This window comes from Odontesthes bonariensis, chromosome 13 (assembly GCF_027942865.1).
Source record: "Odontesthes bonariensis isolate fOdoBon6 chromosome 13, fOdoBon6.hap1, whole genome shotgun sequence".
Lineage (NCBI taxonomy): Eukaryota > Metazoa > Chordata > Actinopteri > Atheriniformes > Atherinopsidae > Odontesthes > Odontesthes bonariensis.
Genome location: NC_134518.1, coordinates 20,216,659 through 20,243,625, shown reverse-complemented (window position 1 = coordinate 20,243,625; position 26,967 = coordinate 20,216,659). Strand labels below are relative to the sequence as shown.

At 39.8% G+C, this 26,967-nt stretch overlaps 1 protein-coding gene across 3 annotated transcripts in view; it reads left to right on the top strand.

The window, feature by feature from the left end:
- Positions 1-26,967, top strand: part of kcnip1a (Kv channel interacting protein 1 a) — a 47,103-nt gene that overhangs the window by 2,169 nt on the left and 17,967 nt on the right. Inside the window, exon 1 of one of the 3 annotated variants that reach the window (XM_075481447.1) lies at positions 12,037-12,228. The exons of 1 other annotated variant lie outside the window; for it this stretch is intronic. Coding sequence is in view for 1 of the 2 variants with exons in the window: in XM_075481443.1 (XP_075337558.1) it covers positions 12,497-12,554 (58 nt within the window). In the remaining variant the exon portion in view is untranslated. Of the gene's footprint in view, positions 1-12,036; positions 12,555-26,967 lie in introns of those variants that run through there. One more of the 3 variants, XM_075481443.1, reaches the window with a different exon arrangement.

Sequence of the window (26,967 nt, the reverse complement as noted above, 5' to 3'; positions counted from 1 at the left end):
CTTCTTCTCTCAGTAGCAAAAATATACTCATATCAGTAGCAGCATGGCTGGTGAAGCAGAAAGCAGTGAGGGTTTTATCCATTCAGAATACTGAAAGGAAAGACACAGTCCAGGGAATAAGGGTACCCCAAAATAATGTTCACTTTGTAACACCTGTCAGAGCAACACTGACCTCCACTGGTAGCTCTGACAAAATACAAGTTAGCTGAAAAATAAAAACACAACTCCAATTTGTACTTCTTGTCTCAGATCATCCTTTCAGAAATATGAGACATTTTATGACAGGAAAAAAAATAGAATTTCGATCGATTGATATGCTCTGCCTCGAGCCAAAAACATCAAACTCTAAACTCTCAGACTTGTAAAACAAATAATTAATCAAAAACAAATTAAATAACCATCTCAAAGTTTCCAAACAAATATAAAGTACTCTTTTTTTTTAATTATGTAAGAGAACTGTGTTTAGAAACAAATCGTGAGGTGTAAAATCAAGGAAAAGTCAGTATATCGCTGTGGTAACTTCACAGAGAGGAACTGAAAATATAAAGAACAAACTTGAAGTTAAACAAATATAAACAAATTATAAACATAAAGTAAATCAGTGGAAAATGACAAAAAAATGACAAAGTATATTTAAATGTAATCAATTTAAAGGCTATAATACAGTAATACAATGATGACTAAGTAAGTTAATAGCTGTTGACTGTACTAAAAAGGTTAAATAAGCTTAGATCTAAATGAGATGTTGTTTTCAGATATACTGTTGCCATTTTGTGTGTGTCTATATGTTTCCATTTCCCCAAAAACACATGTTGTACATCTGTATTTCAAGACCAAGATAAACAAATTAGTCTCCAGACCTTGATATGTTTGCTCTGGTCTGCAGCCTGAGGCATTAGAACCAGTACAATCTTGTGCATCTTTGATGCTTCCTGTCCCATCATCTGCTCTGTCTCATTGTATCCTCCATCTTTTTTTCAGTCTCTAACAGCCATGTATTAATAACACCCAACATTCCTGTAAATAATCATTTAAGAAAATAACAGTTGTACTTCCAGCTCCACAGAGATCTCAGGCTTCTCTTTGGCTCGTCTCTCTTTCTTTTTTAGTTGCAGGCTGATTACACCAAATCCCTTTCGTCATTGGTTGTACACTCAGTTAATCTCTGCCTGTCTGTCACTCTCCGCACCGCCTAAACCCCTAAACTTCTTCTCAGCTTCCTCTCATCTCAGAAAACTCTGTTAAAAGCACCAGGCTGTACACAGCCTGCACCATTCCACTTATCCTCTCCATGCAGCCTGCCCTCTGGTGCTTCCTGCTGCCAACCTGCAGCAAATTGGGCACATTTGAAAGCACCTGGTGGCAGCCATCAGCTAACAAATCCCTGTTCAATCGAAAATCCACAGCAGGCCTTCTTCTCCTTGCCAAAGAAGCTTCACATCATAGTTTGAGTCCAGTTCAAGGCATGTTTTAGATCAAATCTGCTCTCTTTTTTTCCTCATAATTTGAACTTGCTTCCTCCCTTAAGAATGCCTCTAAAATAAAAAAAAAAGTCTCAACTCTGATCTTTTCAAATCTGCTCAATCTTTTTTAGATTTGCCTCTGAGTGCTCGCTGAAAAAAAAGAAACAAACCACCTTTAACGAAACAAAAACACAAAACAAGAAAGTTGAAGGCTTCAAAGTTTTCTTCTGTTGTGAACGGGAGGATCATACAAAAGTTAATCTTCCTTCTCCTGCAGGCAGTCTGTTTTAAAATTTGCTGTACATGGCTCACCATATCTGGTCTTTAAGATAAAAATATTATTCTAAAATGGCTTCATATTCTTTTATGCATTTCTTGGCACGATTCTAATGTTTCACTCAGTTTTGGTATCTCATGTTCAGATTTGTGTTTCTCACGCTGCACAGCAGAGGGCATCAGATCTCTCATCTACTTCTCTCAAGATGCAATTACTATGATTTCCAACACTGCCAGAGGAGATTGGAGCAGAACTGGAGCCTTTACCAAACAAAGCTTTCCATATTTAGGACCAGAAAGCTTGCTGACGACGCAGCTCATACTCTGTCGGCTGATGAATGACACAGAACAAGGTGGATTTTCACAGTTTCACTGTCATTAGGCACAGCGACTCATATCTGCAGTGTTCCTTGTAAGCATTTAATAAAATATTTAGGAGCTTCATTTTCATTTCAGATATTTTCTGAAACCCCTTTGAGTTGGGGGATTCAGTTGGTCTGTATTCAAATAGGAAAAGCAGGGAAAGAGGAGCAAATGAGAAAAAGGGAGGATGGGAATAGACAAGTTTGTGTACATAATTATTCTCTTTTGTCTTCTGAGTGAGCGCCATGTAAATGGCTTTGAGGTGGATGCGTGTCTGCATTTGCTATCGTCTATCTGTTTATGTGTGTGTTTGTGTGTGTGTGTGTGTGTGTTGCTCAGCTCCAAAATGCTGTCATGTCACTTTAAACGCTCCACAGAGGACACGGAAAATGTTCAATACATAATGAAGTGCATAAAAATTCACATAGGAAAGACTCACTGGGGAGGAGATGCCATCCTCCACCCAGCAAATCAATCAGTCATTAGTCTGCATACAGTTAACTCTCATTTCACTTTCATCGACTACAGAGGGAGGAAAATGGAAACCAAACAGAGAAAGCAAACAACTGGAGGAGTTTTGATTTACTACACACTAACCACTGGAGTGTAAAGATTTACTGTCGCAGTAAAAGGAAAGGACCCTTTCAATTCTAAGGTTTAACATATCAGGACATAATAAAATGTCATCTGGCCCGTATCAAGAGCTATATCAAAGTAAACACAAGACATGAAAACAACACTTGACACATTATACCATGTCCAAAAGCAGAAGCAGTAAGTGATAAACAAAGTAAACTCTTACAGCTTCCATGGGATTAAGAGAGTAAAAAAAGATTGTTGATTATTAAACAGCTTTAAGAGATGTCTGCAATTGTCTGCAAAAAACTCAATGAAGCAATACTATAAACAATTCCAGACTCATGACGTCATGACATACACCGGATACTTCAAGTTATTGCTGCTGAAAGTGTTTCTAAAAGCAAATGAAACACGGGCCAGGCTTTGTTTTCGACACACTGCTTCTGTGATTTGACTTTGTTTTTGTTAAATAAATAATGACAGTGAAATATATCATGGGTTTCTGTTGTTCAACTGAGGATCTCTTTACCTAATCTTAAAGCTGGAAAGGCAGAGGGTGTACTTCAGTTTTCACAAGACTGTATCTGTAGTTGACAAAAATGAAAGAATGGCGTTTTCACCTTCACTTCTGAGGAAGAAAACGCTCTGTGTCCAGGAAGAGTAGCTGGAGGAGGATGACAGGGCCGGAGTACAGTAGCACCCACAGGCAAGGTGATGCTGTGTATAAAGCATTTGTAGAAAATGGGCCACTACCTTTTTTTCAACAAGGCAGAAGGACGGCTGGATGAACAGCATTGTGCTGGTGTGTTTCATACTATTTCCCCCTCGAGCTGACTGGAGTTCAGAGAACTCTGCAAAAGGTCTCATCTGTGTATCGGCTTGCAGGTGTGGGTTATTTTTCACATCTTGACAGCCGACATAAAGTTTGTGGCCGGAAAGCAGTGGTGAATCTTTCTGAGAGATTTACTGTGGGACAGAAAATCGGCCACCGTGGCCTTCAGTGAAGCCTGTTGTCATGGAGAGAAACTCAAGACTGAGCAGATTTACCAAAGCACCCCCCCCCACCCCCCCACCCCCCCCATTTTTATTTTTAAAGAGGTAAAACACTGTGACCACCATTGGTCACCAGTCATCTCATTTTTCATTTCGGTTAAAGATTGGTGCCCACAACTGGCAACAATTTGGTGAGATGTATCCACTTTTCGACATATCACAAGTTGCTCTTTTTGTTTTACCACCAAAAGTGTCTAGATGCTAAGCTGATGCTAAACCAGCGAGTTGGTCCTTGTTCTTCAAGTCTTTTCATTTGAAAGAAATACTTTGAAAACCCATAATGACTGAATGGATCTCATCTACGTGTCGCTAAAAGATGACTGCAACCTCTGAACAAATGACTCAAAGGGTCAGCGTGCGTGCACTATGAAAACAGTGCCGGTGAAATTAAGCAGTTTGAGGCTGTAGCCACACAAAACCCCGAGGCTATTTAAATACCAACAAAGTCTGCATGTGGAGGTATAAGGTCTTAGAGGTGTTGGGGTTTAAATACAGAACTTTACACCCAGGCATTTACAATTATTGTCTGTGTGTTACAGTGTTTTTTCTTTTTTCCTTTTTCCTTTTTTTTCCCACAGTCTGGAAATACTTCAGTTTTCAGTTGCTGCTTATCATCCAGCAAGATTTATTAAAAAGTTATGCTTGTCGCTACTTGACCTCAGAACAACCTCTACGAGCAATTGTTGATGGGACATAATGATCGTAGTTTAATTTTTTGCAGCTGTGTGAATTGAATCACCAAAAATAAAAACAGCTTCAGCTTTACATTATAATCAACCAATTATTTCAGCTCAAAGCTGTCTCCTTAATTATGTTTAATTTTCAAATCAAGTGACATTCCTCTCATTTGCATTGTACTGAGTTTGCGGTAGAACTCTAGCCTTATATTCCTTTTTTTGTGACAGCTGGCAGGACTTCTGAATTGGAGACATTTTTCATAACTGTACAACTTGATCTGTTTTTAGATAGGTGAGACCCATCATCCAGTTAATGTAAATCATTCGCTTTCCTGCTTGTGGTATATGTCGCCTGTTTTTGGTATTTTGTGACTAAGCCCACCAGCTCTCATGTGGACTGATGGCAGTTAACAATGGAAAAACTGAATCAAATTTTTTTTTCATTGTTTTTTGTGTTCATGTAGCCTATGCGAAAAAAATACAAATTGTGTCCAACAACAATGAATCGGTCGTTAAAATCTATTGATAAATCTTAGAGATGGACATACTGTATTTGCCCTTTTTCCACAGCTTGACACAATTTTCTGAGGTCTTGATGAAATGTCCCTTACAGGCTTTGGTCAAATGAGAGCAGAAAAACAAAACTACTACACTGTCTCCCAGTCATGAATTTACACTTCTGTTCAGAGAGGCATACATTCATTTCTTACTTAGGTGAACTAAATAACTGCTGGTGTGGATTTTGTTGTTAATGTAAGAGGAGATTTATTTTGGTGTGAATACATATACAGCAGATTGCCTTATTTTGCATTGTTCATTATTTTGAGTCCACTTAATTTATCTAATTGTTTCTACATTTCTAAATATTATATTCTGCTGCTTAAGTGTCATCTGGAACTATATAATATGGCGCACTTTACGTGCAGGTAATGTGAGTGATGATTAAGATTGGCGGAGTAATATGTAAGATGTGAGAGTTGACGTTTTGTTTTGGTCGGACATTAAAGTGGATCGAGTTATACGGCCGAAGTTGTCCTCGTGCTCTTACTTTACCCGCAGCCCTCCGATAGTTTATGTAAGACAATAATTCAAACATCCAAAACCCGGTCTTACATTCAAAGCACAGCAAAGAGCAAGAGTAATTGAGTTTAGCCTTTGTGTCAAAGTGCATGCAGCATGATTTCAATCTGAAGTTGAGTGGTGATAAAGATGAGGAGGCTGGATATTTCAACTCTAAGCTGGGGGTGTGATATACTGTAGAAATCCAATACAAATCTGAACGGCTCACTGAATGAGATATTTTCAGACTTGGAGAATTCTGAGGGACAGGGTTGTGTTTTTTTGAGTCAGTAAGGACTGCAGACACCCAAATATATGCTCTCAAGCACACAGAATTATTCTCTTTTTTTCATTTTTTTTAAGTCCCTTTAAAAGCCTGAAAATGATATGGGGGAAATGAACCATCTTTGAGACGCGATGATATTATATACAGCAGATTGACTTTAGGGGCGACATTACTCTGGCGGTGCTTGCTGACTCGCTGCACACTAACTGTTCTCCAGCCTTGCTGCACAGCTTATTTGTAGTCTGGTGTTGGAGCAACTGACATATTGTTTTTTTTTTTCTACAGGAAAACTGACTTGTAGATCTGGGTGGTATTACATGCCATTCCAGTCTCTGGCAGGATCATTGATTTAATCTATTTTGCTCCTGATAACTCAAATGTCAGAGAACCTGTTAGAGGCCAGGTGCAGTTTTCTCTCTTTTCTCCTTGTATTCCACTTATCCATCCCTCCTTCCTTCCTCTCCTTTTACTCTTGACATCTACATCTCCCTCCCAAGTCCCTACTCTATTCCCCTTTACAACCTATCCATCTTGCTCAGCTTGTTTGTCCTACAGTCTTCTCACTTTCTGCAGTTATTCCAGTCCTGTCTTATTTCATTCATTCCCTCCATCTTTCTTTCCCTCCGTGCTTTCGGCTTTTTCTTCCTCCTCTCGTCTGTGTGCTCATCACTGACAGATTCCATCCAGCCATCGTATGATAAGACTGGACAGCAACTAACATGCCAATTTATTATTCAGTGCCTGTTCACCACATTCTGTGCTTGTCAACACCCTCTGTTTCTACAGTAACATGCTTTTTACCCTTCAGCTCCACGGCCAAATGTCATCTTTTTTTCTTCTCCCTCCCTCCAACCCAAACTGTCATGTCGATTCCTGTAAATGGTCTGGTGTGTAATAATTGATAAATGATGGGAAGTGGCTGGCACACAGAGTGATCCACAGCAGTTTGGACAGGACAGAGAGGCAGTACAAACGATGTCAGGTTTAATGTGTTGGAAGGGTTTGGTGCTTGGTCTAATGTAATGAAGCCAAACCTAGTTAATTCATGACGCAGTTATGTAATATGCATCTATCATTCCTTTTGGTTCAAACATGATGAGCCAAATAGTCATTTGCACAAACATGAAATGACTTTTTGGTTCATTATGTTTGCATCAACACGATTAATAGATTAATTTTACACAACTGTTTCGTGACTTGCAGTGAGGCTGGGGTCCGTCAGCCTGTTGGAGTATTAGCTTCACAGAGTTGATTTGGTTTTCTTGTTAGAAACAGTTGGAAAGGTAATTCTTCAATTACTTTGTGTGGTATGAGCTGTATCCCTAAGACATCGTAAGATAATCGTGATGATTTGTATATCCAATTTGAAATAGAGCTTTAGTGAAAAAACAAACAAACAAACATTCAAATGATTAGTTATAACGATTCAAATAGTTCTTAATATAGGCTCTGGTAACAAAAGGGAAAAGAAAAAAGCTAAAAAGGGTGTTTTATTAATCTTAGGATGTCATTTTGTCATGTACAAGAACCATGTTTTAATCGAGATGAAAAACAGGTGCAGAGGGACTATGTGAAAGACAAGCCATCAGTGTATGGGAGTCTATGCATGTTATATCTGGCAGCTGGCTGGAACATCTAAAGGAAGCTGTTTGTGTAGGCAAACTTTGCATCAAGATACTCAGATCAGCAAAAGCAAGATAAGTTACATTTAGACAAAGACCATTTAGGAATCACAAGAACATCTGACGATAGTGCGTATGTCAGTGAGATGTGAGGCGGGAACTGTTGGACATCAACTGGTGACCAAAATGTATCCGTTCTATCTTAACCCAAGCAGCCTGTTCGCAGAAACCATGGAGACCAACCAGTCTAAAATGTCGGCACGACCATGGATAAAAATCCAGAGCCAGCAAAGCGTTTAATTCAAGAGAGAGCAATGAAAAACTGAGCTCAAATGTGTATGTGAAGTCGAAGCAGCAGTAGAACATAAGCTCTGAGTTAATCTAATTTTCTAATTACACTAAAACCAGTTATGTTTGTGAACACTTACCAATCTGCTGCATAGAGCGGCATTAACAGTCACTCTTCTCAGACGAATTTATAAACCACATTTGCAGATACATTTACAAACATTGTCGAGTGTTTTAATATTCCCAGGTGACTTTCACAGATGTAACTCGCTGCGCTGTTGAGAAATACTGGTCTGCATCTGGCAGTGCTGGTTAGCATTGCAGAGAGCATTCACAAACACAGACTTTTATTTATTTACTTTTTATTAAAACTGCCCATTTCAAGTAACCAGGGAAAGCAGCAAGGAGTATTCAGTTTTATGCAATCTGCAAAGTCACCACTAGATGTCATTAAATCATAGAAATGGCTCCTTCAAAGAGTGAACCTCTGCAGTTAAACCGTAAACATTTCTCATAAGTTTTTAGCCAAAGGAACGAAAAACCTGAAGCTCGATTTATACCTCTGTGTTAAACTGAAAGTGACATCTGCAGTGTGAGCGCTTACACATCAATGTGCATCATTGTGTCTGCATCACTGTGCCACTACTTAATCAAAATGGTGGCTTCTGTGGCACTGATGTTGAATTTAAAGAAAAACAATGTTGACTCAAAACTGATCGGACTATGCTGGGGCATATACAAGACATGTTTAAAAAAGTTGCATTAACTTAAATGGCTGTAATACAGTAAAAGGAGAAGATGATGTGGGCAAAAACTAGAAGAAATCAATGTTATTCCTCTAAAAGGAGGCTTACACAGTAAACACAAAATATTTCTGTGCATTCTACACAGTTTTAGGTCTTCAGTGAACAGATGATGAGTGTTTAATGTTCGGAACAAAGCAAGCTTGGAAGCCATGATTTTGTCAAGTGTAGCTTTTGAATGTAGAAAATAACAATTTCAAGTTCCAAATTCCTTCCTCTGAAGTACGTTAAATGCAGCATTTCATTCTAATGGTGAAGATGCATGTCAGTATATGGAAGAAAATGCACACTGTAGATTCAATACATAAATACAAATCATTGGGCTCAAACAAGATTGAGCACTGAAATGGGGTTTGTACTATTTGAAGGACTTCTGTATTCTGGGATCCGTGGAATCAAACACGTTTAACTGTTTTCAGCTCAGATGTGATTATTACCACGACATTGTGAGTGGTTTCCACATTTGTCACAGATTATCTTTTGAAAAATTGAAATGGTTTCTTACTTCATACTGTGGAGGTTAGGCTCAGTTAGGGTACAAAAATACCTTGGGAGGGAAACATTTTGGTGATGGAAGAGAAGGAAATGAATCGCAGCTTTTTTCAGTTCATCATTTTGTTGTCCCATCCATCTTCTTCCTGCAGACTTTGTTGCTCTGGAACAAGATCTAATTTTTTTCTTCTTTGCCCCAAAAAGATTGCAGTCATAATTCTTATGGCTGTGAAAGGTCTTAGCTGAGTATAAACATAGGGGGTCATTGTGCACTCACTGAAATGACTGATGCTGTTGTTTTTCCTGGGATGACTCTTTTTCTGAGTAGTCTGAGCTATTCTATTCTATTCTATTCTATTATGCAGTCATTGCATTCCGGTTTCCACAGAAAATTCGCCCAGTGTTGTTTAAATACTTGGTATTTATAAGATGGCAACTTTTTCAGAGACGGCTCAAAACAGCCTGTTTTTCAGCTCTCATATTTTGAGATTCTTTTTGTTCATTCAGACGGTTTTTGAAGGTGTTTGTTCAAACTACAGCTTTCTCTCCACTGACAGATGTGTGTGTAACGTGTCCACTGAAGTTAAACATCGTCAGTACAGTGAATCGTGCTCCCCCTTATCTCGTCTATTCAGGCAGACTCTCTCTGTATTCAATCAGTGTGTCTTTGTGTTACTTCTGTTGTGTGTATTCAAAGACCTGTGTCTTTCTGGTGATACATTGACACTCTTGCTCACTGTAACCAGCGGGTGTTTGTTCATGTTTCTACTCCACATGTGCATGGATGTGTGGTTGAATGTTAGTGACATAGGAAGAAACCTCTGTCAGATTTTCTTTCTGCAGAGCTTGAAAAGGAGACACAAGATTTGTGTGTTTCACACCTTAAAAAATGCCTCCTTTTACACTCACACTCCTGCTCTCTGTGTTAATTTTTCACTCCTGTCTCTTCATGCCTTCTTTCTTCTTGTTTTAACTCTGCATTCATACCCAGTATGCACGCTGCTGCAGCGAGAGGCTTTTAATGAATGCCATGGCCTAATGGCTTTATCATTGGCCTCGACAGCCTCAGCTCAACCGCAGATGTAATTTGTTTTCTTAACTACAGTGATGTGATGAATTTCAATAGGGGGCTGCCATCAATAGCATCGGTGCAGCTTGCTAATCTCAACAGCAGGGTGTTACGCAGAACGCAGGAGCGCGACTGACAGAAAAGTTTGTGTGAAATGGATCTTGTAGCTATCCCCTGACTAAATCACTATTTACTATTCTTATTTAAAGACGACATTAGTTAGAGGCAGCAGAATATCTTGAACATTTTCTAACAGCCGACAGTGTTGTGGCGTTGGACATATTTTAATCAATAACTCAATTCCCCTCTCCTCTTGTTGTGGTGTGTGACAAACAGTTGCTTCCTCAACTCAGTTGCCAATTCTAATGTTGCCTCGTTCTTGCTCGGGATGCGAGATTGGATCGAAGAGAAATTTCAACGCAATCTGTTGGTTTTCCCAAGCTAGGCAACTTTTTGCTCAATTGTCTGTGTATGAATTGGACTTATTTAGAATTTGATTAATTGGATTGTACCTTTGAACTGCCTTGAGATGGCATTTGTTTTGATTTGGGACAATTTTGTGAGAGTTGTCACAGTTTCTGTGTTAGAGGACCCAAATGCAGATTTGACTCGACACATGTGGCAGGTCAACAAAGGCAAAGGGTCAGAAAACCAACTTTTGCCACCGCTGCAGAAACGTCATCGCTTTACATGGTGTCTCAGAGGAGCAACGTGGCTACACTCAGGAAAGGACAGCTGGTACAGTCGCTTCCTTCCTACTACGCTGGCTGGGAAACACTGCTATGATGACACAATTCTGCTTTGATTGGCTGACGGCTTGACTCTGAAGGCTTTATTGACACAGACGATGTGTGACATGATTTTATCCTCAGATCTGTTATTTTCTCCAGTTTTCTCTTCCAAGGGGGGATTGAAAGTTATTTGATCTGTTCTACTGGCAGCTCATTTTCTATCATACTGACACCAAACACTACGTTTTTGGTTTCCAGCAGAAATGCTGCTAGAAGAGTTTAGCTCAAGAGTTACTGAACTGATATTGGAAAAGAAGTAATTCTGCTGAGGATAATATTTTTGATTCCTTAGGTTTATTTTCTTTTCACTCTTCTGGCAGCATTGCCAATTATGTTCCTACGGGATCAGCCACTGTTGTTAGCTTCCAGAATGTAACTATTTCACAATCTGTCAAGAGATTGGATGGATGACCCTTTTGTTTTCTTGGCTTTACCATGGAAACTGCAGCTCCATTCCCATGTGGGTCTTTCCCACCTTTGTGCTCTCAGTCACTCATAAGTTAGGAATTATCATTCTATAATAATTTGGTTACGGTCATTTAAATGTTTAGCTATTAAAAGGTTGTTGTCAGGGTTGGGAAAAGATCCCAGTCTGACTTTAATTGTGACCTTTCACAACTTTCACAACAAGCGTACCGACTGCGTCATTCTCTGACGCCAAAGGGCCATGACTGAGCTGAGGTGTGATACATTTCGAGCGAGAGCAGGCTGAAAGACTTGGACTTGATAGTAAAAACATTCTGAATAAAGCATGTTGATGCAGACACGAGCATCTGCAAGGCAGCATGTCTGCACATGTAGCAGAGTCAGATGTACAGGGCTTTGTTGGTGACCCACCCTCTGGCAGAATAATTATGCACACACAAGCACGTACACGCACCAGCTGTCAGACTTGTGCATGTAGAGATAAAGCAGAAAATACCCCTCAGTCAGACTGTTTGCCTGCTGAATCGCAAAGTGGGACAGATCAGTCGTGCAATCCCACTTCTCCTCTCACCTCTTGCTCTCTTTATCTTGCTATCTTCACCCTCTTCTCTTAAACTTTGCTCTTCTATTCTCCTCACCCTCTCGTCCTTCTGATCATTATTTCATATCTCCTCTCTTTTGTTCTCCTGTGAGTTGCGTACTCCTCTCCTACTCTTCCCCCGCTCTCTGCGTTTCACCGTGCAACAGTGTGCAACCCCCCGCTCCCCACCAGACAGACACACACACAGAGCGACAGAGACAAGCAGGAAAAGAGCAGAAGCAGGGATAAGCAAATACATAAAGAGGCACAGAGGAATTGATGGAATGACAGTCTGGTGCTGAGAGAAAACCCTGAGAGGGAGAAAGACGGAGGGTGTGCGGTGTGGAAAGGGAGACAGAAGGCATGTAAAATAGGCAGCTTCAGTGACGGCGCAGACAAAGGTAGCTTCAGAGTGCATGTGTGCCGTTCTTTTCACTCACACACACACAATCTCTTTCTCACTTACACACCCTCGAAGAGGAGCGGCAGAACTGTGTGGGTGTGAGGCAGCATGAGAAGTGATATCTGTACTTCCACACACACAGCCGGCTGATGGACTAACTTAATCAAAAATTACACACACCTCCAGCGTGCGCATATTCAGTTGGACACCTTGATTATATCCACACACACACACACGCACACAAATTCCTGCAGCCAGAAGTCAACATGGGTATTGTGATGGGAACCTTTTCCTTGCAGTCCAAGCAGGTGTCGTACCACAGGGGTAAGAATTCTCATTTTAAACTGATCAAATTTCTTGAGTGTCACTCAGATGTGTTGTATTTGCTGTTATTTGTTTGAGGCTTCATCGGGAATTTGTGCATGTTTGCTCTAAGAATCAGGTATATTGCACAGAAAGTGCATTCTGAGAATTAGCTGAATGTAGACTGAACAAGTTGGTACAAAAAATGTGGTTCGGTGATAGTTTAGGATGCAATTTTCAGGCCACCTGTCCTCAGTTTGAACTGTGGATGTAGGTGTGTGTCGCTGTGCCATTGGGCATGTCTATAATAGGTGAAAGTATTTACCCCGGTCTGCTCTCCATACCAGCCTGCCTCCCATATGCCCTGCTGTTTGACAGGTGCTGACACTTGACTCATGTGTGCTTGCTTCTCTTACATATACTTGGGACCGTGCAGCTACACATAATTCACTGCTAAAACATGGCAGCGGGCAAGGGACGCTGCATTCTGTGTGAGTTGTGAGGCAGCCGTAGTGGTGTGTGTTAGTATTGTAAATCAGGGTGGTGTAATCCATCAGCCTTTGGCCATGGTTTGTCTTGCTTCTGTTGACCTTAAACCTGATGTTTATCACAAACTGACACAGAAATGCATCACACACACATACACACACTATCAGCCAGATTATTTTTCACCTCTTGTAGGAAAAAAATGCAATATAATTCAGAAATGTATTTGGACCATTAACCACAGTGGGATCATGCAAAACTGGCTACTGGCTGCGTATGCTGTAACAAAAGTTGCGGAGGTGATGTGAGGGATGTGGATTATATTCTGCAAATGCTGTGTGAGGCCCTCAGAGAGATGGCTTTCATCTGTCTGTATTTTCTGTTATAGCTGTTAAACAGTAAAGTCTGCTGTTAAAAAAAAACTTGTAAATAGGTGTGTGATATACCAACATATAGCAGCACGCGTGGGCTGTTTATTTTATTTTCTGAACTGTGTGGCAACAGCTCTCAGCTTCTGAAGTGCGTTGAGGCACATTTTCAAGGTGGATGCTTTCCACAGAACCAACTTACACATCAGAAACTTTTGTAATGATTTCCAGGACAACACATTTAACAATGGGATACAATGGTTACAAAGCAATCTGGTTGTATTTTTAGCCAATTTCAAGCTGAAAACCTCCCCCTCTCTTCCCTACCTCCTGAAGAGTGACCTAAAAGTAGCCAACACTTTGAAGTTTGCATAGTCAGGATGTGAGGAGGAAGAGATAGATGAGTAAAAGTCAGGGAGAAAATTTGAGAAACGTTGAGAGAGGAGGCAAGGTTTTTTTCTCAGGGGGCTGGAGTGTGCGCGTCAACGAATGTGAGTGTGTTCACCATCTGCTGCAGTGTTATAAAAAGTGGATTAATGAAAGCAGGGCAGGGCTCATTTTGCATGGAAGGATGGCCCACCCTTGATCACAGCCTTAAAGCGAGGCAACGGCCAGCTGAGAAGGACTTAAGGTTAACTGGCTGAAGATTTTAGGAGGAAATTTGAATTATAAAGTTTGACACGTATATTAATCCAACGACATAAATGTGACCCGATTCAATCAGAAACTCATGACTTGCGTCGGGGTTTGCCTTTGCAATTGCTGACTGACGCCTAGATATTCAAATTCATGGTTGAATGCGGCAAAAATGATATTCACATTTCTGAAACCACATTTTCACTTTCAGGCAAAACAGTACTTTACACCAGCAGGTAGACATCAGCTGTAACTGTTGATCATAACAAATTTACTTTATCGAGACATAAGTTTAATCATCATCAACAACAACAAATATAGTTATTATTCATGGACACTGAGTTTGCTCTCACCGGGTTTAAAGATTTCAGATTACATTGGAAAAGAGCGTACATGTACTGTAGGTACGGAGAGGAATTGGTACGATTTTATTAACACCAGTGCCATTATCAATGCTTCTTGTTGATCCAGTTCTCTATCCAGTTTTCCATGATGAAACAAGTAGACAGGTTTTCAGCATCAACACAACTGCCTACTATCTGAATAATATGTCATTTTATAATATAGATATAATATAATATAATATGTAAATACAATATATAATAATATGATAGTGTCACTATCAATGAGCAACCATTTTCCCTGCCTATGCTGCAAAGCAGAATTGAGGCTTTATTTGTCAAAGAAACATGAGCTCGTCCTGCTGCTAACTTTATTATAACCCAACATATTCACGGTTAGAGATTATGTGTTTGGTTGCCAAACTGTAGCATTTGTGCTGCATGCACAAAGAGTGTCATCACGGCACTTGGCTTCTGCTTTGTAGCAGCTCCTCACGTTTGCTTCTCTCCGACTCCCTGCACGTATTACAGCATATCAACATAGCCAAATTCCCAGTTGAAACTATTCCCAGCTGTAGCTGTTCTTGTTCACACTCTATCCTGTTTATTTGGTCACAAAATGGAATCTCAAATTGTTCCTGAAAAGTGGCCCATTAAGAAGACCACATTTCCATGTCGCTGAAAAACATGTAATTCATCAAGTTAAAGACAACATTCATGCAGGGATTTCAGCGATATCTGCATGCACTATAATGTCTGACAGTTAGGAGTTAGGAGGAACTCTAAGGCACCTCTATCATCATGGAGCAGTGAGACAGAGGCAGAGAGAGATGTTTCTAAGATCTCACTCTGGTGGGTGCATAAATTGTTGAGTTGTCAAGACTGGGGATGTTGTCTCCTCTTCTAAGCCACAACATGATAAGTGTTGAATACTTTTTTCATTTTGGGAGAAAAAGAAAGCTCTAACATGATAGTGTGTGAAAACTGTGATGTATCAGTCTCACATTCAATGCCGACTTGATATCCCTGCGTGTATGATGGTGTTGATGTCTGTTTTTCCAAGTAAAATTTGCTTAAACCTTCAAAATGTATCCTAATTATGCAACTCCTTAGAATTCCATTCCGGAAGTTATTGATAGGCCTACTCTAAAAATATTACAAAAAATATATAGACATTTTTTCCCATCAAACTTGTGTATTTGTGCTCCGAAAATCAGTTATGGTGGTCTTAAAATGGCAGGGGTTTTACTCAACAGCTTTTTCCTCATTCAGTGAATGGGGATCTATTATTATGCAAGTCTGGCACTGCCTATAGCAGACAGGCAGTGACACTGCCTGCCCTCTTTCTTCGGACTCTTTCATGTTATGCACTGGCCATATCAGACACAAACCATGACTCCTAGTCCTTGACCCTCTTGTTTCCTCACTGAGGAAAACATTTGTCTGGCAGTTCACTTTAGAAGCTGTGTAATTACAAAAACATGCTCGTGTTCAGGGAAAATGCTAATCCTCCAGACTAATTATCACGCCATCACACAAGCATACACTCAGGTGCTGAAAGATGACAGTGAAGCAGGGCACAAAATTAATCATTTATAGTGCCAAAACAGTTATTAAGTAATTTAAGGTAAGAGTGCATGATGAATTTGGTAGTTTCACCACTGATAAGCACAACAACTGTTTTTTTAAATTTTTTTATTTAAATAAACGACAGCACAGATGCGGCAATATGAGCAACAGCAATCGTGACTTGGGTTGACCTTTTGCAATCAGAATAAAACGCATGTTTACAGATAATCAACAATCCCAGCAGTTGCCCTGCAGCTGATCCTGTCATCCAGCAGTATCTTGTAGAGCTGGTGGAGTTGAAAAGCTTCACAATAGCCTTGATTTTCTGCTCAGATTGAACTCTGCATTAAACATTCATCTTAAGAATTGCACTGCTAATAAATTGACATTGATGTCATCTTCATTGTCTGCTACCGTCATGAGCAAAAGGCCAGCTGGCTGGTTTACTGTTCTTGGCACACGTTCTTCAGTTAAGATTTACACTGAAAAGAATTTGGGTAGTTGGCTACTTGTCATCCCATAACCGGCAGATCTTTTTTTATATTTTGATTACACAACCGACCCATTTAAGGAAAAGTTTTCATTGATTCATTTTTCTGTAATTTTGAATATATCTCTTATTACTATCCAGTTGCCTTCTGTAATTCGACAGAGAACACATTAAACACACATCTGACCTTTTTCTATGAACCCTTCAGAGTATAAACTGAATGGATCAAATTAAAGGGTTATCCAATCAAAAACATTTGGTTTACTTAAAATCAAGAAGTTGCACAATAGTTCTACAACTGAAGACTTTAAAATTGATTTTCAGATTACATTAGGCCCTCTCTGAGGGTAATTAGGGTAATTAGGGTAATTCAGCTGTGAATTGTTTGAACCAGTAAGAGATTATCCTGAAGAGGAAGATAAAGATGACAAGCTTGCATGCAAGTTGATGTATACGAATGGTAATGTTGAAACTTTCTATCACTCTCAACAATTTTGGAAACAGTGATTGATAATATGTTATCAGCTGGTAATATGATGCTAATCTTAGCTAAACCTTGTTCTCAGCTCTGGGATGTTTGGTAGCACATATTTTCAAGACCAATAAGTTTCATAACAAGGACCACACACCAAATTCTTTTTCAGGGAAAACACTGGCAGGTGCCAAGCAGACGGGTTGGGCCATCGGGTGTGTAACGTCTGGCTTTGTGCCAGAGTGCAGGAATTGGACAGGAGTGAGATGGGACAGAGGAAAATACAGCAAAACTTTGCCAGATGACAGCCATATTTGCAGAGACTCTCACAGATTAGCATCAGATTTTATTCTATTATTTTAATAGAATTTGTTAAGTGACAAAACCCAGCCATTTTTAGGACTAATTTGCTCGGGTTTCTCAAATATGAAGACTTCAGATCTCTGTCCTCTCTGAGATTTTTGATTGAACACTATCGTGTGTCCAAATAAATTAAATCCTCTACTGTTGTAGTCGAACATCTCTGCATAAGATACAAAGACTTACGCAATCCGATTTTGTTCTATCACAGTCATAAACAGAACATGTGAGGTCTGCCAGCTTTAAGAGCTACTCATTTTATTGGCGCACACAAAATAGCTGTAAAACTTCACCCCACGAGTTGTTGGGATTGATTCCTCCAAAGTTCCACATGGAACACAAAGGCTGTCTGTCCTCAGAAATCTCCTGACAAAGTGATGATGGATGATTTTGAGCGTGACACTGTATGTTCTTTATACATAAAGAAAAAAAACATCTTTAAAACAATGTTAACAATGTTGATATTTGGAGGGGGACTGAGTGATTGTTTGAAATTTTCTTTTACCTCATATATTCATTTAATTAAATTTTTAGAATATTTTCTATCTATTATTTTTTTTTGTTTATTTAGCAACATATGGAACATGCCAAAAAACACAAAAAAGAAGTGACATGATGCATGGACAAGGAAAACCTTACAGGAAAAGTGTAAAACGTGTGTGTAATTGGTAAGTAGTGTGATGAAGGGTGTGTTGTGTGAATGTGTACAGCTCTGTTTATCCAGATGATATCTGAACAATAAAGCGGAATTGAAATGAAATACCATGAATAAATTGATAATGGTGACATCAACAACAACAAAAAAATAATGATAATGGTAATGAAAATAGGGGGAAATAGAGGGATTGGTGTATTTTTTAAAGGTGTGGCTTATTTAGCTGGCTAAAAATGTCGGAGTGAAGAGTTAGCATCTGTACTGTGCCCCACATCTCTAACCTGGAGGGTGCTGAAAGCTTTCTATAGGCAAAACACTGACTGTGGAAAAGTATCCCACTTCAGAAACACCATGATGATTCTTGTGTTTGCACTTGCAGCAAACAACAGAACATTTGCTGAGACCTTTTGTTGTTGGCCGTGGCAGCTTGACCACACTGTTCTTGGTGGTTCAGCCAAGCCAGTGACGAGCTACGACAATGTGCAAATGTTCAGCTCAGAGACTATTAGCGTTGAGTTGCAATGTAGAAACGGGATGAATTTCTTAATGGCTCATAAAGCCAGGAAGCAATCTAGTTGTATGAGGGTGGTAGGGATGGCAGTAGTAAGCAACAACACATTTTCACAGCATTTTACCTCCATGCTATTGACAAAAAAAACACGCACACACAGTCTCATTGTTCATTTTCACAATATAGGAGTTTTAAATTCCGCTTGACACATTTTCAGCAGTGAAAGGGGTTTTCTGGAACACGCTTTGTTCAATAAATGATAATACACGAAACACAAAATCATTATTTCATCACAAACCACAGATTTACTGTTTGTTTATCGCCAACAGGCAATTTAGCATTCAGTGCACCTTCCCTCTACTTCAGCGAAATTCAATTGTTCACTTCAGCACAATAACAGCCACAAAAGAAAAGTAAAATCCCTGCAATAAACTGCTGCTTCAACCTAGTTCATAATAGAAGCCAGTGTTAGAGGTTCCATTACCAGTTTAGGAATGAAGATTCTCTGATGTCTAGCCAGTGGCTCAGCCAGATCTAGCTATGCATGAGCATAGCTGTCTGTCAGCCTTTTATTCTCACTCATTTTTACCTTCTTCTGTGTTTTGATGTACTCTTGAGCCAGACATGAAACCCAGTTGCTCCCCATGGCCAGCTCTGGGCTGCACATAAGGAAAGTGACACCATAGAGCACCTTGGTTTACCAGATGCATTACAGTACAGTCCAGAGTCATTTATTTGTGACAACTTGACTGAATGAAAGAGATGCTAAAAAACAAGTAAAGCAGGTGTTTGTGCTTTGTTAAATGAAGCCACACAAATGCCAAATGGATGCCAAATGGATCCCCTGGCCTACAAAACTCTACAGCTGGAGCTACAACGTAGTTATCAGTCAATGGCCCACCAGCTCATATCGCCATGGCTTGGTGTTAAGACATTTATCAGTAGGTCTCTCTTCACCTGGGGCAAAAAGAGGATATTCATTCTTTGTCTTCTATGCTGCTTCTATGAGATATTTCCCAGTGGTCATAAACTACAAAACTTGCACCCTACAGACACATTCGTCTCCCTGTTTGTTCGCTCCATTTGTTTCTGCCTCTGCTTTCATTTATCTGCCCTCTCTTTCTCTGTCAAGTGAATTTTCCATCACTTTCTCTTTGTGTTGCTCACTTTCACCTCATTTCACCTCCTCATTTTGTCTTTTACGTCTTTCTCCCTTTAAGCTTTTCCCCCTCTATTGGCCGAGTCTTCTTGATCTATTTGCGTTTCTTCTGCCTTTGCTGTTTATCTTCATGTTTCCATCTCATCCGCTCCTTCGAAGCCTCACATCTCTCTGCTCTTAGTTCTGGCACAGCCTTGGCCTACAAGAACATCACTCTTGCTGTTTGAAGTTTTACTTAACATGCAGAGTTTCGGTTTGGGGCCAGCAGAATAGATGTAAATATAAGTGGGCTTGTGCATGTGTGAGTACTTCTGGCGAGCAAGTGCATTTGGCTCAGTGTTTCCATCTGCTGCAGGGCTAAACAGTGAAGAAGACAGGATCCCTGCTTCTTTAACAGGCTTCACAGTTTCCTTCACTCTCTTCGATCCAACATCAAAAGAAGTGCACCAAAAGGGACAATTAGGATAGCAAAAGAGCTCTAATAGGCAATTGCTGACATGAAACAGGTTTGTGGTTAATCCGGTGCCAGGAGCATGCTGTGTGATGTGCATCAGTATCAAATGATGAGATTTGGATACTACGACCTCAAATCTCATATTTCTTCACACTGTAGTCTGCAGCGTGTAAATATTCACACCATCGTTTTCATTAAAAATCAGCCTGTTATTTAAGATCCTCTGTTGTCGTTTGATCTCTCAGTGTTGCAAATTAAACCCACATTCAAGCATTTTATCAAATAGAAGAATCAATATACTGTATGCATAAAAATACTTTATTTGCATATGTGCTTTTCTCGGTTTTTCAAAGACAAACAACATTTTCTATGCAATTTATCTCCGCTGACGGTTCAGCTCTGTGCCTGCCCTCAGGCTTTTGTAACACTGGAGCCGATGAGAGAAATGCAGATGATGAATATAGATAGCTACTTAGCTCTGGCTGTTTGGTTAAGCCTGAACGTACAGTTAAAACAGCAGCACATAACTAAAGCTAAATTAATGTGACAGCTGGAAAAAAAAAGCTAAAAAAACAAACACCGGAAACAAATAAACCAGAAAAAACAAAACCCTATTGATTTATACTCAATCAGACTTGCTCTCTTTTCTCTTTCTTTAGCAGCTAATGGACAAATGTGGTAAACAGAATCCAGCACTGAGCAGATTCAGGGGGCATGTGTTATATTTTCTATGAGCAATTAATAGACGTAATTGGGAATTTAAGTTTGATTCAAGTTTTACAAACACAAATTGAAAACAAAATGTTTTCTTTCTGTTTAGTGAACAATCTCCCACCAGCCATTCCAGTTTATGAGCATTAATTGCGCTCATGTTACACAAAGGACTTGAGTGCACACAAACACCACAAATGAGTCAATTCCATCTACATTTACACCATGCATTCTTACCTAAAATAAAGTACATCTTTTTCCCTTATGATTTATAATTTGGACAGCAGAATACAAAAAAAGAAAAATACTAATCCTGAAAACTCAAACAGAATGCTCACTTTTCATTTCCTGTTTCGAAATTACTTAAAAGCACTTACCAAGGTGACTACCTGTTTGTTTGTTTGTTTGTTTTTGTTTACCTTTGACATGTGCTGCAGTGTGAAGGAAAGACACAGGCAAGATGAACAGCTTCAATTATCGGCTAAATAAAGAAATAAAACAGGTGGATGTGTAAGGACACATAAGAGATGGAGGGCATTTATCATCACTGCCAATGACATTCACATACGTGTAGTTTATTTGTGTTTCTCTGTGCTGTTGTTTGAGTTACAGAAAGATCAGATCAGACAAGTAATCAGACGAGAAATAAAACATGGCGAGTCGTGTGTGTGTGGATTATGAAAAGTGATGATTGTTACTGCCATGTTATCTGATCTGGTGGCATCATAATGAGGTCACAGAGCAATATGGAAAGCAAAGTTTCTGCTCGCCATTCTCGACTTTGTGAATGGTGGCTTGTAACTAAACTGATGTCACACTACTTGGTATGACAGGCGCTTTGGTGTTGTTTCTGCCTGTATTACATCTCCTGACTTTTGCAAGCAGTCGTGTATTGTGAGAATGAAAGGATGGAAGAGCGGCATGTGTGTGAGCAGGTCTGCCTCTGTCGGCATCTGTAAGACCCATCCAAACCAAAGAAGGTAAAATCATATTCTCAGGATTGATATCTACTGGTGAAGGTGAAGACTGCAAAAAGTCCTTAAATGCTGGTATAAAAGGTTACCCTGTGCTGGCATCCAGCTGTGCTTGTGCAGTAACTAATGTTTAGAGCATAATCAGCCGTTGGACTCTTTGATAACCAGCAGAACAGAACAGATCTCCAAAATGAGACCATCCATCATCTGAACATTTTCAAACTCTACAACACACTCCAATCAGTCTGGTTCCAATCAGCAAGTTTAGCCACAACCTACAAATTTATGATTTTGATACTTCACCTACCAAAATATCTTGAGATAGATAATAAACATTTTCACAGTGAAAACCTAAAATATTAGGAAGAGTAATGACAAAATGGATGACACAGCATTATTTCTTATTATTTTTTCACAGTAGGTGACAACCTCTGATTGGGACTCACTTGGCTGCAGGAAACATTTTTTGCACATCCAATTTCTTTTTTCAATGCAGCAGGTCACAATCCTGGGTACATCTGTGGTAACCAGGCTTTAAAGGGACATAGAACTCTCAACCAAATAGTAAAGGAAATTATTGCCAATGCTATAGAGCCCTGCTGATGTGACTGTGTTATCTCCCGCAGTCGCTAACCCATCACTCTTTGACATATTTGTACAAGTCAGATGACAATTGCTCTACCAGGTTTACCGAGTGTGTGTAGCTTGTAAACATGTTTTTTCTGATGAGCTTTGCGGTGCCTTTGAACTGTCCTGAGTGATGCTCCATCAGTTAGATATTTCCATATTGTCCTTCACATGTCTGCCTAATCCACAAGCTGAAAACGGTAGGTAACAGCTCGTGGATTATCAACCATGTTTTGTGAAAGCTGGAAAGCTCCAGAGAGGGGAAAGGCATGGAGAGAAGGCAGTTTGCTGCAGACACACACATACGCACTGCCCTGTGGTGGCACATCAAAGTAAATCACAGGAAAAATGGTTCTAATCAAAATGCTGTCATTCTGAAGGCGCTGGCACTACTGCAATGGGGAGGTGCATGGTTTGATGGGAAGGTTTGGCCATGTTTTTACAGTATTCCTAATTTGTGCAACATACCAGAAAGACACCAGACAAGTGGATTGGATGAATGGTTGTCGTGATGGGAGCAGAGCCAACAGACAGGCAAAGATGCCTTGATTTATTATGTTTTCATAACAAAGGAACCAAAACTTTTACAACCATCTGCCACCATCAGTTTCTGGGTTCAGTGGGTTATTTTAAAATCTTTTTCAGTCACTCAGGGGATACACATGATAATCTATAGCACTGGGTTATTAATGACTGTATAATGGCTGAAGCTAATCCTTTGAACAACTGCAGCTAGAGCTACACTTTCTGACTGACTGACGGCATTTCATTTTGTCCTTTTTTCAGAGTTATAGGTAAAGAAACCTCAAACCACTATTCTCCATTCTTCTTCTATTTGTGTTTCTCTTTTATTTATGTTATTCAGCTGCAGCCTTTTTGCTTTTCTTTTCCTTCCATAATGACACATCAGCAGGTAACGCTCCTTTGATTATTCCCATTTCCATAAGTGGAAGCAGGTAAGAAGCCTGGCGTGCGTTCCAAGATCAAGATACAGGGAAGCAGCTGCTTTGAGAAGTCATTTGGACAGCGATAGGTGTCAGTATTGATTTTTCTAATAAAAATGTTCCCTGTCAGCCATGTTGCCACTGATGAATAATTGCCAAAGCCTTGAATGTCGACTGAACACTGTCACACAGTGGCATGATAGACTGACAATCTATAACTGTTGTGATTAATCTTTTAAAAGAAATAATGAGTTTTGATGCTGCTGGCCTGCAGGTAAGCCCTAATGTTGGTTTGACTCTGCAGCTTTGAATTTATTGAGCGGATTCTCTGACACTGTGACCCAGCATTTTAATCCTTATCAAGATCTTTAGAGTTTTGTCTCATGCATGTTCCTCCATTTTGCTCCTTCTCTTTGTTCTCCCATCCTGTTCTCTGTAAATATCACGTTTGCATGTCCCCTGCGTTCCCCTTGCTTTCTCGCCCACTCTACTGGCTCATACCCACTTCTTTCCCTTTTGTTCTTTCTTTGCATTGAAGTCTAATCTCCCGCTGGAAGCTTTTACCAGTGTATTTCCTCCTCCTTCTTCTTCTTCACCATTCTGTGCCAAATATTTTTCCATTGCTACTTTCACAGCTTTTTTCTTCCTATATATGCACAACGGTAGCTTACAGAGGAAGACGCATGTGTACCGTATGCCACTTTATGCTCCTCTTCTCTGCATTTTCACATCTTTTCATGAAAGTGTGACAAGGGTCTTGCAAAGCAGCCTACAGTCACTCACACACGACCCTGTAGGGAAACACAAACGCAAGTCACTCGCAATATTCTACTCACAAGCACAAAAGCAAGCACATACACTCACTCCAACCTCTCGCTCTTTCTCTGTGCTCTACAGACAGACTTTGAAATGATTACTAGATGGAGAAACATTTCTGTCAGTGTGTGAAAACAGGCCTGTCAGGGTCTGCAGGGAGACTGAGATTTGAGATTGGAACAAGCAGGGAGATGTGTTTAAAATGACAGGAACACTACACTGATACAAGCGCAGAGATTTATAGAGAGAGATGGTTAGATAAAGGTGTTTTGGTGTAGGCTGTATGCCTCAAGACAGATTCATAGATTGTGGGGTGGATAGAGATAGATAGATGAGGTTAAAGGTTAAAGATGAAGTAGGGTCCAGCATAAATAAAAAAAAAAAAACAAGTTTGATAGCCTTTGAATCCCTGTAGGTAAAATACAGGCAGTTATATAGCAGAGCAGGCACTGAGGAAGGGCACGTGTGTGTTTGTAGCAGGATATGGTCATGCTTTATGGTGCTGCATGCTGTTTGGATGCCACTGGAGTCTACAGACCCTTTTCTCTTCCCACGATACATCAATTTGCAAAATATAAGTACGTTTATATGTGTGATTTTTTTTGTGTGTGCGTGCGAGCATGTGTGAGTGTAGGCAGGGTGAAAAGATTACTCCCCACTGCTGTCCATTCTGTCTCTCTAGCTGTTGTGAGAAAAAAAGGGAAAAAAAACACGTTCAAGCACATTTTCGCTGAAGCAGATTGGAGATTTTTAACCCGCTAAAATAAATCTTTTTCTGCTAGCTCTGCCCGTATGGCTTCGTAACAATTACAGCTTGTTCATGATTCACCATCAGCTGAGAAAAAGTGCCTCATTTCTGGAGTAGTTGTCACACTTTCACAGAGGCATTATTACAAACAGATGGCTTTATATAAGGAGACAATGTGTCTTCTCTCCAAATCAACAACTGAACACTTAGCTGTGAAAGCAGACATATGCTTATTTTCAAAAATCATTATTTGATTGTTAGTGGGACAGTAATGATGTGTTCATCCATGAGGCGAACAGAAAATGGCATTTTGACATGTTGTAGCCTGGGATGTGTCCTCAGGCTAGAGGCTTTTACATCTCTAAGCTGGTGCCAACAGTTAGTGATGAGAAGATGAAAACATCAAGAGAGATCCTGCTGATTGTCACTCATTTATATTAATAAATATAGCTTTGTATACAGTTTTCTAGAGTCTGCTTCCTACTGCATGTATTTGACAGCTACATTCAGCCAGTTGAAGTAACATTTCTTTCATTTCGATGCACTGTGCAGCTGGGAGCTTTTGCGTCTTTTAAGGCGATCTTATTTTGACGATCCCAACCACCTAAACGTTGCATGCCATGCACACCGCGTCATGGCAGATGACTCCCTCAGCAGGACAGAGCACCCCTCATCACAGCAAATATTTTTTGCGGAACATCTCTGGGAGCCTGACAAAGAGCCAAAGATGTTGAGCGGTCCTTCAAAATTCCCATATCCCAATCTGCATCTGTGGGAAGGCTCTGGAATGAGCCCAATCCGCAGAGCTCCAACCTGGCAACCCACAGGATCCCGAAGATCTGCCAAGTCGCCATGCCAAACACCACAGGACACCCCAGAGGTCTCATGTTTAAGCCCCAATAAGTCAGAAACAAGTTTTGGTGGCATACGCAATACTCAGTAGTTTTAATGTTGTGGCGTATTGCGGCATAATAAGTCTAACCTTTGTTGTAAGTATACAAGCAACCAGATTGAAATGCTTCTACATAAAAAATCCAGAATTGAGTAGTAGGCTATGGCACTCAGAACAAGAAGTCCTCCAATCCAAACTGTCATTTCTTCATAACCTCAAATACCTGTAAAGCAGCTCTATCAATTTAATGGACATTAATATTCTGGTTGCCTTGGTGACACGTAACACAACAGTATGTTACTATGACATACTGTGTCAGTTTAAAGTTGAAAATTCTTGCTTAGCGTCAAAATAAAAGCATGTCAAAGACTAAAATGTGTTCTCCGTTCTATGCCACCGTCACCTCAATAGACACCATTTTGACATTTCACATGCAGTTGCTCTCATGACCACACATGCTTTTTATTGCATATTCTTTGATTTTTTTGGTAATTATAGGTTATGTTTGCCTGCACGAACAAACAACCCCTAGTGTCATTCTTAGGTTATTGAAGACACGCTTTAAGGTGGGTATATACAGAGTATAGTGTAATTATTAGCACAACATTAGATACTTTATTGTCACTGTGTGGAGGAGCAATGTGATATTGTTTGGAGTAAATCTCAGATGCCCAATTAAGATAGATAGTAAAATAAAATGCAAGAACACTAAAGGCAAAACTAAATTTAAAAATATGAAATTGAAGCTGGTGGACAAGCTTCATTGTAGTCACAAGATATTTATAAAATCCAATAAAAAAAGATAATAAAGATCAAGTATAAAAGATCAAAATAAGGGAGGTCCAGCAGTCAAAGTGAAGAAACTAGACATCGGTGTAAATGTTTCTCTCAACACCCTTAAAAACTCAGGCCTATCAATAGAAATGCATTAATATAACAAAAAAAAAAAAATTATGGCAGAACATTTCTACCAGATTACATTAGGTTTAGCTTATAAATGCGGCCGTGGACTGAGTGTAACATTTTGGACTATGTATTACCGGCAGATTTATCTGAGTAAATTCTTGTTGTTGGGCTTTTCAAGAAGAGAAATAGCTATTTAATGTGCAAAGAAAATTGTGAGCCTTTCTCCCCCTGTAATAAATGTTTGGTATGTGCAGTGTTTGCATTTGGAACTGCCCCCAGTTCTTTCCTTTGTCATTTTATTGTGAAAAATTTTAT